The following is a 15,456-nucleotide window of genomic DNA, read 5'->3' as shown; positions in this document are numbered from 1 at the left end:
TATAGTTTTTGCAGTATAGTTTTGAGGATTCTCAATAATAAATATTCTGCCAATGACCATGAATCCACCCAATTAACCCTCTCATCTGGGATGCTGAAATCTACTCAGCAGTAATTGGCACTAGTCTGGCTCGAAAGCTCTCAACACATCCGCACAATTGGAACTCAATTATTTATTGTTACGTGCAGCCAGATTGGAACCAATATTGAAGCAAAAGAGCTTTTAGTGATAAAGCGGTAGCTGCTGATCTCAGCAGAGGTGCAGCTGATCTTGGCAGCAGGTGTGGGACCTGGTCTCACTCTTCTCAGCCTGCTCTTGAGTAGGCTGAGAAGTGCACACCTGCCATCTGGCACTGTGACTGCTTCACAGCAGCAGTGCCAGATGGTGCAGCAAGCCGTGCTTTGCTCAGCCTACCACCATGTGGCTTGGGATGCCCCTGCCCTGCCCTGCCCTGCCAGTGTTGCTGCCAAGGGGCTGCAACGCCAGACAGGGGCAGCTGTGATTGCCTCAGCTGCCTTGGGAGTCAGCTGAGCGCTCTTCACAGCTGCTGGCCAAAATGAGTGACGACTGGCCTTATGGAGTCATCCAGTCATTACCTCCCAATGTACGCTCTGCAATAGACAGGAAGGCAGATGGAGAGATGGACGGACAGGCAGGCACTGCTATCAGGATAACAAGCAAAAAGGATGAGTCTCACAAGGGATGAACAGAGGCGGAGATGAAGAAAGGTAGTGGAGGAGAATGAGTTTTTATTGTTCTTGTTTTAGCCAGAACAAAGTGGGCTTCTAAACACATTTTGGGCCAGGCTGATCTTACCTCGTTGATGTCACCATCAGTGGCTCTCATTCCTTTGGCTGATGATGGGCCAGAACATTCTTTCTCCTTATGTCTGTAGTGCCAGAGCAACTGCCATTGGACAGAAGGGTTCCTCCTGGCAGGGATGGGGAAGCAAGCTCCCTGCACCTGTCCTTTCACTGCCTTTGTTGGTTTTGCCCTACAAGCAGGCTCTGCTTTACCTAGTCTATAGCTTTAGATTTTCAAATAGCTTTGTTCCTTATTATTATGTTGCAATCTATGTATCATCAACAATATTAGCCTATCTGAAACCTAAAAGTGTGTGCGTGTGGTGATGCAGGGGGATAAGAGCTGATATAACTCACATGTACCTGGTTTATTTCTGGTAGGCCAGAAATCAACACTTGAGCATTTGTTTTAAGGGTCCTTTCAACTCCTAAAGTTTTCCGCTCTTCCAGTTGTGTTAAGTGCTGTACTGACATGAAACAAAAGACTGCCCTTGAGCCAACACTTTTATTCACCAGAGGATATTGCATTCCTAAAGTGCCATCCAGACTTTGCAACCCCCTCCCCAAACTACCACCACTTTGATTCTATATTTAATGTCTATTATCCTGTCAAGAGTATACAACTTTTACTATTGTCATTGTTTTCAGAAAAATATGGAACACATAATCCTTTCATTTCTAGAAATAATAGATCGTTTTACTTCTTCTTTGTTTTTCTTTTATGAAATTCAGTTGGGGTTTTTCTGGCTAATGCATTCCAGCCAGACATAATGTTTTCTAGACTTGAAATCATCAAGGTTTTCTCTGCTTTAGAAATGAATGTTTGCTCTTCATTCTCTCATGAAGCAAATGCCTTTATTTTTGTTTCTTTCTCTCTTCACTCCAATGGCATTTCAGCAATAAAGACAACATGCTCTAGGACTGTACTGTATGGTAAAAAATGCAGCCAACAAAGCTGTTGGCTGTAATTACTCACAAACAGTAGAAAGGGGAACTGCTTTTTAGAAGTGCATTAAATAATGTTAAGTGTGGAAAATGTATTTGCTAGCATCTATGCAAATATGAATATAAATATTCAATAAGAGTTGCTGTACCAAAGTAGATTTAGTCTATCACTGTATTTCGGGCATCCAGATGCCTCTGGGAAGGGTTAGAAACTGGAATTCTGAGATAGACTGCATCTTTAAACAGAGGTTCCATTTCACCTCTATGGACAAGCCTCTCCTCCATATCCTTACTAATCCTCATTTTAGCTTGAGTGGGAAGAGGAATCTTTTTATCCATTGCATTGGCCCTAATTTCATCTATCTTTAATAGGTTGGCTTTGCAGTGCAATCGTACCCAGTCTACTATAAATCAATAACATTTCCTTAAAGACAATTGTATACAGGACCACAAATCTAGTCAACTTTTTTTCCTTCCTAAACTACACAATTACTTTAGCCTTTTCTTGGCAGCAGAAAATCTTAAACTATGCCTTTTCCTGCTGTTCATTTTTCTTTTGTTTATCTATTACTGTCACTTGCACTACCAAAGCACACCAAGTTGATACTATTTTCTGAGGAGAGGAAGGGCAGAGCTAATCCAGATCATGACTCTACATATTTTTTTAAAAAAGAATTTGGTAGCCTCTTTGTGCCTTTTGGAGAGATGCAAATATGACAACCCTTCCCTTCCCTTCCCTTCCCTTCCCTTCCCTTCCCTTCCCTCTCCACTTGATAAAGGACACACGATTGTCACAGATTCCTTGCTTTCAGTTCATAGGCTTTTACCTTTCAAAATGCATCATTGATCACAATTTGAATCACAAAGACTTGGGACTTGATCTTGCACTAAGTAATATATTAACGTTATCATTTTATCCTTCCAACGGAATTATTTGTGTTTGCCTATGTGAGATTAGTGTAAACCTTCCAGCCATCCTTGCATGTAGGCATTGGTGCTGTTTTAGAATTTATCACCAAATTTTGCACTGGTGGACATTCAAAGTTTTGATGATATGTCAGGGTTTTCTCACAAAAGGGCTGCCATAATAGGCATGACAAGCCCCAAAATACTAATTTTCCAGAAAGCAAACTGAGGAGATTAAAAGAAAAATGAATTTGCCCAAGAGCCTAAGTATAGTCAGACGTAGAACCTGAGCTATGAAACCCGATACCATTCATTTGAAGTCAAATAAAGAGGTTGCTGGAAGGCACTACTTTGCACTGCAGCCTCCCAGTTAAGAAGTTTAATTACAAAACATGCTAAGTAATCAAATAAGAATGAGGATGGACAAGAACCCAAGCAGGTGCCAAGAGAGGTCTGGCTGGGTGCTTTGGTGCTCATGGGCATCATGTTATAGAATCCAGGAACAGCTATAATTAAAGGCTTCAATTAGGAAACCACTCTACAACCTGAATCCTGATACTCCTGCCACTTCAGCCTTCCATGGCGGTCATTGCAATTCAGATGTCTCACTTCATGGAGTCAACTTTCCTGAAGAGCACAGAATTCTGTGTGTCCACTTGCATATTGGAAAAACCATTACAAAAGAATGCATAGTTCATAATCCTGCACACTGATTTTAAAGAGAAACAGGATATGCTTTTTCATGAAGTGGGAGAGAATCACCATTTCCTAAGCTCTGTTAGTTCTGTTGATATATGCAAGCCAGGTGGAGAAAGGCAATTTACCTGCCCCCCCCCCTTTTCTAGCCTCTATACAGAATTTGTTATTTCTTTCCATTAATACCAACCGTTGTAGTTCATTTTATGGTGTATTCATTGTACTTGTATTTTATGTATCTTATTGATTTATATAAATAGTTGTTAATCATCAGAGAGCTATCAGTATAAATACAGTAACTTTTGGCTATTAAACAACAGTAACTTTAATAGTAAAATTGAACTTGCTTTTTCTTACCTTTGCTTTGGCAGGAAACAAGTGTTTCTGCCTTAGTTTTGGTTGTGCTTGTCAGGGATGGGAGAAGAATGAGGAACCTTGGGATCCATGGCCTCTTCTTCATACCCCTGGATTGCCCCTTTCTTGACCAACCATTGTCAGATCAGTAACAACAGCAGCAGATCAGCAGAAGTTTTTGCCTTCACACAGGGGGCTCTGTTCATGGAAAATGAGGTCATTGAAGAGAATGATTATCTTCACTTTTGTCAGGTGGAAAATCTACAAATTGGGAAGGTGGGATTCGAGTGCCTGGTCTTCTCCGCTGGCCTGGATTGCTTCAATCTGGTCAACATATTGATGAGCCAACAAGCAATATGGATGTCTTCCCCACCATAGTTAAGCTTGCTGGAGCAGCGCTCCCCAGTGACAGGTATGGAAGGTGTCTCTTTAGTTGTAATAACTAAAAAAATAATTAAGCAAACCAAACTCTACCTTTGATCACCTTCAAGTGTTACCAACCTAACGTGTGGTCAATATTATTTTTCACACCTTGACCAAGTATGTGGCAGACATTTCTTCGTGTCTTGACTGAAAGTAATATAGTTACACACAGATGTTCCCTTTGGTTTTTTGTTGGACATACCTCTTGTGCGCTATTTTTACTGCATCTCCATCATCTCAGACAGCCCTGCCTGGCTCAGCTACACAATCAGCATTTTAGTCAGAATGACCCAAAATCGATCTCCTTCTTCAGATGTCTCACTAGTCATAGAGCTTGACAAGTACTGTCTGTGAAGTGGCCATATATAATGTATGAATATCTTCTTATTCATGGAACAGGCTGGCCTGGGTCTATACAGGCAAGTTATTACACAATAAAACTACTTCTAGACTGTGTTACTTCAGAGTATAGAGGACAAATATGTTGCTGAAGTTGCATATAAAATAAACTCCCTGCACATTGCCAACTAGCAGTCAAGGATGAGAATCCTAGCTTTGGTTTTACCCCCAATTTGTGAAGTATATTTACATTTTAGTTTCATAAACTAAATGGGACACTGTTTGGGACACTATTTAGATATAACACTAAGTTCACTATTTCAGCATAGAAAGTGGTTCTCTTATCTGGACTAATTATATCAGCATTGGTTTTTTCTTCAGCAGAATGAAAAGTGATCAACTACTGCATCATTGCTGTTGCATTTAACAAGCTTATTAATTTGAACTCTATTTAGGCATTGTTAAAATAGGAACAGGCCCACACTAAATATCTCTATAATTGACATGTATAGAACAAGGGTTCCCAACATGAGTCCTGTTTGGGCCCTTGGACACACTTGCGAATTTTAAAAAAGATTGAAGGCACCACTGCAAAATATGTCTACCTGTTACCATATTGGCATCAGTCACATATATGGACCTTAGATTGCATATATTCAGCAATAACCTTAATTTCATGGCTATGGGATGCCATAACATTACTTTAATAAGGTATTCTTCAGTTCAGCCAATTGCTGGTGGTTTGTTACAGCAAATGCTTCTTCAAAATAATAAAAGAATGGCAATATGCAATAGTTACTTCTTCTGTGGGAGAAGTTACTACACTGATAAAGTTTCTACAGAAATAGTCTTTTATATTAATTGATGTACAGAGTAAATTATTTACCTGTTTTATGTAAATTAAGCAATGTTCAGCATAAATGATGAATATTAGAAAATTGGAAGGATAAACATTCACTTCTTTTAATTCAGTGAACTGAAGACCTTCCAATGTTTTCACTGTTAATGTAGGTGGCATATAGATGTTCCCTTCAAATAGACATTTATTTAGAGATTTAGTCTATTTTCTTGAAGCTAATGTAGAATTCATAGCAAGTTGTATGTATTTCATAAAATATATGTACACATATTTAAAAATAATAAATAGGATATTTAGATGATCCCCCTAATCATCTGAGCATATAGTGTGAACATAGTATCAGTGGAAGCTTCCATACAAACTGGAAACCTGATAGCCTAATGCAGAGGTCCTTCACACGGTTTCTGCAGTCATCTCCAATGGTGCCCATGAATGGAGTTTCACCATGAAGCACATGGGCACCTAAATTTTATTTTATTTATTAATTCTTTTTAAATATGTGACAAAGTATGTAGTTTCATAACATTTGAACAGAGATATTGTTAGAAGGTAATGCAGTGTCTAGGACTGTGGAATTAAGTAATTGAGATTAAGGCTCAAAGCTTTACTGAAAGGTGATTCATAGTTGAATATACTTCACTCTGCAATTAATCATTTGATGATTTGGTGACCTTGTGAACTATACCCATCAAAACAATGAAGGTGACATGAAGCTTCTAGCCATGGTATTTTATTTCTGATGTCTCTTTCATACCCAGCCTTCACTTGATTTTGTACTCATTAAGTGATCAACATGCATATGGAAACTCATTCTTAATACTGAGCAAATGAATGGAATGACCTTCGACAAGGAGTTACCTCAACTAAAGATAGCACAGGAGAGACAAAACCCATCTATTCTAGCCTGTACCAATGCAGGAAACCCACTATTAGAGAATTCTTGATAGATGGCCATCCAGCCTCTGCTTTAAAAAGGTGTCACTTTCCAAGGCAATCTGTTCTTCTGATTATAGCTCTTACTGTCAGGATTTTCTTGCATAATAAATTGAGATGAGGGTAAAATGAGCTGTGGTTGTTTATACCACAATGGTCCCTGAGCTCCTTGAATAGGACATGACAGAAACTAAATGCACTCAACCTGTACGAGACAAATATCCATGGACTAATAATGGCATATACCGTATAGAAGTCAGCATTAATTAACATCAGCCTGTAACTTGGCTATAGCACTATCATAACCAAGGGTGGTATTTTTAATGGCTATTGTACTCGTTTGTCATTTCTACAGCATACTAAATAGTTGAACTTCCATGTCTTTTCAATAAGTTCTTCGGTCACTTTGATCCGTAATAACACCTGTAGCACTGTTTTGTTCCTGACAGTACTCTATGCCTACCTTACATGTTTCTTTTGATCAAACTATAGATGCTTGGATATGATGCCGACAACGTTCTGCTCTTTCTTATAAATAGTCTATGAATCATCAGCTGTGAACTTCCCTCCTGCAGAGCCAAAGTAATGCTATCCTGACAACTGGTTCTCATTTAGCTCATGAATATGTAATAGTGATTCCCATAATCTAAATTCAGAATATCATTTCCACTCTTTGTCCAGCTAGAAAGCCTTTTTTTTTTTTTTTGGAACAAACATACCACTTCAGACTGTAGCTTCAGTCACTTCTCCAGGTACTAAATCATAGCTAGGCAACATTTGGTCTCAAACTTCATAGATAATACTAGAGTCCTGAAAATATAAGCTTGCTTGCCTGTCTCCTTCCTTCTATCCTTCCGTCCATCCATCTTTCCTTCCTTTGCAATCATGTAGCCCTAATGGAAAGGTGGATAAAATGTCCATTTCAGTTTCCTTGAGTTTCTTTCTTTTTTTTTTAAAGGATCTTAAGTTTGATTCATTCGGAACTTTAAAACTTTTTAAGTTCACATGCATTTTTTAAAGTTCATTTTGTGCAGTTGAAAAAACTGGAACTGTCTTCCATTTTTGTGTTAGATGTGTTTAGGATATAATGGGGTTTTCACCTTTTTTGTGTATGTACAAAAAGGTCAAAGATTTAGTTAGAATGTAGAGGTTTAGAAGTTGTGCTTTATCAGGGCAGGAGATTGTATTGTTTATCAACTGGTTAGAGGAAGAAAGAAGAAAAGCCAGTTCAAACAGAAACTCAGTTTGCAGAAATTATCAAGAAACTACTGTCTGGAGCTGAAGAAAGGGGAAAAAGATAAGAGTCTAAGGTAAAAAGGGCTCAAAAGGAGAAAGAAAAAGGACAGAAGTATAGAGTTCTAGGGGAAATAAAGAACCAGTAGCTGGAACTGAAGAAGTAATTGAGAGAGCTGGGCCAATACAGTAATTTATTACTTAGAAGGGAGCCAGATAAAATAGGGGCACTACCTAGATGTACCTAGGTTAGCTGGATGCATGTATCCTTGTTCATATGTTGGTGTGTGTGCAAATCAATTCAAATTTTAAAAGTTCTTCCTATTGACATTTTTACAATTAAAATTAGTTTGGCTACCCACCCAAGTCTAAGAGCCAACCCTTCCATTATTGAAATACCTGAGAACAAGAGTACCTAATGGCTGATTTTGTGGACAATTAAGGATTTCATCCTGCTTAGTTGTGGAAAAGGAGGCAATGACATGAGAAGGGGAAAAAAAAACAAAGTTGGTGCTTTTTCTGGGATTCCTGTAAGGGTGCTATTGTCAACAAAACTGAAGAAGAAGAGTTGAGCTAGTATCAATCCATAGTTCCTAACTCTTTTTACTAGGATGAGACTCACTATGTTTGGACTCACCAAAGTTCCCCAATTTGCTTGAAAGTTCAGTTTGGGATTTTCATTTCCAACTTCTTACTTGTTTCAGTGCATTTCAGCAGGAAAAATCCACATTTCTGTGTGATTTATTTATTTGTTTATTTGATTTCTAGCCTGCATTTTTTCTTACAAAGAACTCAAAGTGGCTTACATAATCTTCTCCTCTTGCTCTCAATCTTATCCCCACAACAACAACCCTGTGAGGTAGGTCAAGGTGAGAGTCTGACTGGCCCTGTCACCAGGTGGTTCCATGGCTGAGCAGGAACTGCCTGAGTCCCTGCACTCTTCAGCACTATACCATACTGGCTCAGTCATTGATAAAGCTTTATATCCACTGATAAAGCATGAAAATGCATGTTTTTGAAAAATGCACATTTTCAAGTATATATTTTTGAAGTATATGCATTGGGAATGTGTGGACTTTTTAAAAAAAGTGTGCAGGGTTGTAAACAGGCAACTTCAGAAGATGATTTTCATTCATCTAAACTTTTTGTCCCCAACATGAAGGAATTTGCAATGGGTTTATGCTATCACAGGCATAAATAATTGACTGTATTATTCACCTATTGCTGGTAGCACGTTTAAGCAATTTTTTTGTCCATTTTCTCCTGTCTGGATTCAGTATGTCCCAAACTACTTGGCACTGTCCCCTTTCCTTATTAAATGATTGAAATTTGAATGTAGACTATGCAGAACTATAACAGCACTTGCACATCACAAAGTACAACAATGAATCTATCCTCTTTTGATGAATAGTGATTCAAAAGTAATTTATTCATAGATCAGTCAGACTGTTTCCTTTGCTGGCAAATTCCATTTTCTTCCCAAGCTCTCATCTGAATGCTTCTTGCCCTAAGGATTATGGCTTCTGGACATGCAACCATTTTTAAGGTGCATTTTAAAGAGGACAATTAGAGAGTCCTTGGGTTATGGGCAGCATACAAATGCAATAAACAAATAAATAAATAAGCTTGCAGATGACTTTTTCCATCTGTATTTTGCTAGGATATCAAACTATTCTTCAGATAAAAAAGCAAGGTCACTTTTAATTTTGCATAGCCCATGTAGGAGGAGGCACACATTGACAAACCAAACTGGTGTTTTAGTAAAACAGTGGTCAAGAGTCACTCTTATTCAACCAATGATTTATCAAGCACTTGTAGGAAAAGACAGGACAGGACAGAAGGGTAAAAGATATGAAATATTACAACCATCATTGCCTTGAGAGATCCAATACATGAAATGGTAACATTGTCATGCTTTCATTTGGTCAAGTCATCTTACTGTGTGCTGATTTCATGGACATGCAGTTCTTTGGAAAGGATTTCTTCTTACATGGAAAGATCCTCGTGCACAAAGCTTTATGCTTCAACAGTATAGTAATCATTCTCATTCTCATTCACACACACACACACACACACACACTCAGTAGCTCTAAACACAGCATCAGAATCAAGTGTGTCTCACACTTTCAGAACAAATAAAATAAACTACTTTATTCTACCCGTAGTTAAAACTTACCACACAAATTTTATCTAGCAAAATTGTTTTCACAGAATGTCACTGTGTGTAGCAAGTAATATGTAATAAGCTTATGATGCAGAAGGGTTCATCACAGGGCAAAGGAAAACTTGAGTCCTTTACTTTTTACAGTCTTGCTTGCTGAAACAATCCAATATAATCTCAGATATTCTCCTGTACAGCCTAAAAGCTTTTGGGTATAAGATAAATGTTGATAGAAAAACAGACAGACATCTATTTTCCACTTGTGCAGGTAGCAGATGGGTAGTGCCATCTCCAAACTGAAAGTATAACCTTGTAAGACACTGATAAAATGTGGAATCAAGTGCCTGGAAAAACGAAACTTATACACACTGATCTCTAGGTTTCTCTCTCATCAGCAAATAGCCAGGCAAGACATTTTACAGGGGTAAATGTTGTGATTTGTACCATGCCAAAACCTGTAGCTTCATTAATTAATCTACTAAATGTCTCATTTTTAAGTAAATATGGGGTATTTTATAATTGCTAGGTTTGCATCTATCTTCAACTCCTATCTGCTCTCCCACTAAGTAGAATGTTCCATTCCTTTACTCAAAGCATGAGTTTAAAAGTAGCAAGAGAATATTCTCTGTTATGCAACACACAGTGATTGCATGTATTAACAAAGAAGATAATTCTGGGAAAAACTTCTCTTTACTTTCAGTCCACTGTGTGGACTCAGACCACATATAATGGCATTACATGTCACTAGATGTGTTTGGGTGGGTGGGTGAAGCCTAAATCAACTTCAGCAAGTCAGGTTTAGAAAGGGTAGATAGTAAGAGACACTTAAGCCCCTCCCCCTATCCTAAATGTATTCTACTTGTGTCCCTTTTCCTAATACCTTATTTCACAATGACTAGAATTGTGTGGTTCTAGTCATTTCTCATAGCATCCAAGCCATCATTCCATCCAGTCTCTAGCCAATGCAGCCAATTGCTGCAGTGTGGAATAGTGTGAGGCTGGGACTGAAGAGATTCACACCATGAATCTCAGTGGGTGACCTTGGGCCTGTTGCTTATACACATTCCAGGGTTGTTTTATATAAACTGCTCTGAACTCTAGGAAAAACAATGTGATATAAACCTAATGCTGCATAATAATTAAAATGCAGCTATAGTGTCTGCCCTGTCATTTTATGAACTCTACTCACTCCCTGCCATCCTCAGTGGAAGCTCAGCAGGGAAGTGCATGCAAAAAGTCTCAGGTTCAGTCACCAGGCAGAACTGAAGACTTCTGTCTCAAAACTTGGAGAAGTACTACTAGTCAATGTAGGCAATACAAAGCTAGATAACTTGGTATATGGAAGCCTTCTGTTTTCTTTCCAGAAATGCAGTTCTGTTTACTTTTGGCCCCTCACAGCCATAATAGAATCTGTGAATGGAAACGTTTGGAACATATTTCCAAATAGCCATTTATATCAACTGGTGTCCCATGTCTTTCATTAGGACATGGAAACCTATTCCTATTGCAGATTTATATAAAGTTGATCCCACTTTCATAAAATATTTTCTAAAATTGAATTTCATTTGTTCATCCTAGACCTGGCAATCCTTTACAAGGTTACCTCGATTAAGTCTCAGTTCACTCATTGGTGTACACATACATAGGATTGTTCTGTTAGTTTCTTCAAGCAATGAACATACAGAAATAAATCAGCCTTGGTCTAAGGTTCATATTAAGTGCTGAAGTCTGGTTTTCTTTCCACCGGAAAGGCAGTTGGCATCCTGTTTCGTTTTTCTTCCTTTAAATTGAGCTACAGAAAAGTGTGATGGGAGATCTCCTTGTCCTGCTCTCTGCTATTCCACCAACTGCTAATAATATGGCCAGACGAAGGAGATTCGTGACAAATATGGTTTCCTAAGTAGCTTACAGCAAGGAAGGGGAAACTAGATGTTTGCCTGCATTTCTAGGGGGACATAAATGATATACCCCTAGATATACTTTTGCTGTAAGCCGCCCCGAGGCTTCGGCGAATGGGGCGGCATAAAAATGTTTTAATAAATAAATAAATAAATAAATAAATAAATAAATAAATACCTCTTGGGAAAAGCTTGACATGAAGGAAAATCAACAAATCAGGTGGAAAGTAAAGAAAATTCCCTGGATTTTGGCAGGTTTTTGAAAACTATTGAAGATATGTAAGAAATAGGTGTCTTTTTAAACATTTGGTTTATGTTTTGTACCTACTTTACCTGTATATGTGTATGATCTTTATTTTGTAGGAAGGTTCATAATAAAGTTCATAGTCAGTCTTCCCCAGTCTTGGGCTGGGAGTGGTAGTCCAAAACATCTGGAGGGCACCTGTCACTCTAAAGTGTTCCAGCAAAGCCCACTTGGATTTGTCATTTTGACATGACTCTTTTCCCCATACAACCTATTCAGAAGCATCTTATGGAAGGAAAGCTTGGTATGAGGACAAGCCCTTATCCTTGAAGGATTAAAGAAATAATTTGTCTGGAAAGACAAAGCCAAGCAGGTTCAAAATGGCAAAATTAGTTCCTCTGAAGTGCTTTACATCAAGTCACAACTGCTTCTCAGCAATTCTTAAAATTCAGTCATTTTTGTTTTAGGAAGACAAAGTTTTGTCCAAGGAGAATTTCAGACATCAGAAAATGTATTTAAGTGGTAATCTATCTTACATTGGTTGGAAATGAATGACAGGGAATTAAAATAGATGAAGTCAAAGAGAGCTAAATATAATTTTAAAAATGTGATTCCCAACTTTTTTCAAAGTATCTTCTTGTGGGAATTATGTAACAACATTACTGAATCAATGTTGCAGTTTCCAGGTCTGGAAACCCAGATCTAAATATTTTTTATATATAGAATGTATATATGCACACACACTTTCAGCAGTAGTTTGTTCTGAAAAAATCAGGAGCAAACTCAGTTATCTTTTCTTGATTGAAGAAATTTGCAATATCTGAATTATTATAATTATGAGAATGTCACAGAAAACGCTAGGATGTAGCTTCACAGGTATTTGCATTTGCATAAGTACTGCATTACATTTTTGTAATGCACATGAGATATTTATAAATCCACTAACTGGAAAGCTAGGATTAGCTGCAGCTTCCGATTGGGTTTTACTCAGCACAAAATGCAAGCACTCTGGTATTCCCGATGCAACTGTACTTCAATGGCACTTATTAAGAAATGTAAACTAATAGTTAAGAGCTTCTTTTCAGCCCTATAGCATATGGGTTCTTACATCCTGTTTTTGAAATGCTTTCTTATTCAGAATTATTGATGGACATGATCTGATGCCCTTGCTTCAAGGCATTACTCTCCAATCCAAGCATGAGTTTCTTTTCCATTACTGTAATGCATATTTAAATGCAGTGCGCTGGCATCCAAGAAACAGTAAGTAAATTTGCCTATTCAAATGTAAATATTTTATGTATTTTTTAATGCAACTTGAAAGTCTCAGGGAAAAGTGGGCCTTGGGCTATGTTCTGGATAAATTGCTTGAAGTGCCTCACCTTTCTTTTTCTTTTTATCTCTGTTTTACTTTTATCTTAGGGGAAAAGCTAGTTAGTATCAAGGAAGGAACTTAGCATTAGATAATTAATTTGGTAAAATAGAACAGAATTTTCCATCATTTCAATATTTTGAGGGGACTGTAATATTCCGCCATGTTTGTGTTGAGGACAGATACTTGACATAAAGAGCTTTAGAGCATGGGTAGCTAAGAGGACAAAGTTGCCTTATATCAGAAAGCTTTCCCTATAGCAGCCGAGAAAGAAAATAAATTGTTGTTGTTATAAATAAATAAATGCAGGCACAGACTATTTCATTTAGTTCTGAAAAGCTTGTTTGAAGCTTACGAACTTGAACATTTGCATACAGCTGAGTCGCACAATGCTCAAGAGAACCAGTCCCCTTTTGCCCCACCCCTAGCTACATATGTACACTACAAAATGGCTTCCTCTGTAGGACTGGTATAACCCCGACTTTCTCAGCCACAGCCCTGCCTCCATCGATAGGGTATAATAATTCACTATATCAGGGTGAATTCTAAATGTTAAAAAAGCAAAAATATGACAAAGAGCTTGATTAGAAAGGACAAGAACTCCTCTCTTTGCTGCTCCCCTTTGTTTTTTCTTTGGACACGCTATTGCCCAAATTCTGATCTGTTTTAATAATGCTAGTTACTTTCTAATAGATCCAAAAAAGGTGTAACATTCCCAGAAGGGTTAACATTTGTGGTTTTGTTAATCATGGCTATGTCTTCATTCTTTGGCTAAAACAAATGGGCAGATTAATGGTTTTATAAGGCCTAGACACTTAGGTTTTGTTTTTGTTTTTAACCTTCATACCTCTTAAACAGCAGTAGTTGTATTGCAGGGCCATTTTAATCCTAGAAGGAATTAAAAAATAACATCCAGATTTCAGTCTTTCACCTCCATGGATCTTTCTCTGAATGTGCTTCCTATGAACATAATTTGCATCAAGGCAGGAGAAAAGGAGAGAGAAAGTGTTCTTCAAACATTCTCCTGAATTCAGTAATATACTTTTTGAAGAGTGGTATTTTGTTTGGGTAGCCATAATGGATAGAAAGTATTTTCCCAACATCTTCTCTGCTCTTTTGCAAAGATGCAGCAGATTTTTCACCACTGTTTCATGATCCACTTACACTTTTTCACACTGAATAGTGGACTGATACTGACCAGATTCAGGTGTTCATATTTTCATGATGCTTTATTTAGGGAATGTAGGCAAGGAGTAAACATGTATGCATGTCTCTTTCCTTCCATCGGCCTCTGAGAAGAACTTGATTGACTAGTATCTTGTCCAGTATGAATCTTCATGAATATATTATCTCTCTGGCCACAATAGACAAACATTCAAACAGGGGATTCTCAAGGCACCAAAGATCCTCCATACAGCTTATCTCCCTCCAGCATACTCCAGTTGTACAAAGAAAATATCTCTACACTTCATCAGTTCTCTCACTCAGATGTGTGGTTGATTTTATCAGCACCGGTTAGGCATTCACAAGAACCATCTCTATGATAGTTTTGTTGTCATAGGCTTCTCCAGTTTTCTAGTTGCTCTAAGATCCTGTCTGAGGCTGTAAAATGCTGTTAACAAATTATATGAATTCACAGCGTAAAATTATGACCACTTACTTGGACATTTCTGTAAAAGCATTAAATATAATTCCTTTACACTTCAACACTACAAGCGATATGACACCACATACTCAGCTACTGTTAAAATGGTAACCACGCAGGTAGCTTTTTTCCTTCCATCTGTCAAAAGTAAGCCATGTCCTGACATGACAGCCTTTGTTTTGACATTAAGCCATGAAGGTTACAGCTCAGGGACAGAGAATGTACTTTGCATGCATAAGGTCCCAGGTGCAATCTCCAGGTAGAACAGAAAAATCTTGGAGAGCCTTATCAATCCATGTTGATTGCTGGGCTAGGTGGACCCGTGGCCTGACTTATACCGATAAGGCAGCTTCCCAGTTTCCTGTGATCTGTCAGGACCATAGGTAAGAAATATGTGCCCCATGGGCTGCAAACAACTTCGATCCTCTACTACAACTGATGCCATACCCTAGAATTGCATGGCAATGGTGAAACGTAAGAATAAAATGTGATGGTTTGTTGCTAATGCTAGCAACAAGGTGCTATGCAATCTTCAGAAGGACAAATTGAGTTGCTTTGACCTTCAGAATTTTCTGGCTGCTTGCTGCCCAGATTTGGCATCAAACCTGTGTTACTTCCTGACACCAAACTACCAAATTTTGGTGGTGG

General features: G+C 38.1%; 1 protein-coding gene across 4 annotated transcripts in view; it reads left to right on the top strand.

Moving 5' to 3' along the window:
- The window catches only part of STS (steroid sulfatase), a 112,109-nt gene that overhangs the window by 75,479 nt on the left and 21,174 nt on the right, over window positions 1–15,456 (top strand). For all 4 annotated transcript variants that reach the window (XM_044432587.1, XM_044432578.1, XM_044432594.1 and 1 more), the window contains 2 exons: window positions 3,957–4,116; window positions 12,933–13,054. In XM_044432587.1, the coding sequence (XP_044288522.1) occupies window positions 3,957–4,116; window positions 12,933–13,054 (282 nt within the window). The remainder of the gene's footprint in view (window positions 1–3,956; window positions 4,117–12,932; window positions 13,055–15,456) is intronic.

The sequence above is a fragment of the Varanus komodoensis genome, unplaced genomic scaffold (genome assembly GCF_004798865.1).
Source record: "Varanus komodoensis strain SLA01 unplaced genomic scaffold, ASM479886v1 scaffold1, whole genome shotgun sequence".
Taxonomy (NCBI): Eukaryota; Metazoa; Chordata; class Lepidosauria; order Squamata; family Varanidae; genus Varanus; species Varanus komodoensis.
The sequence above is the reverse complement of the archived record's forward strand: the minus strand, read 5'-3'. Positions and strand labels throughout refer to the sequence as shown.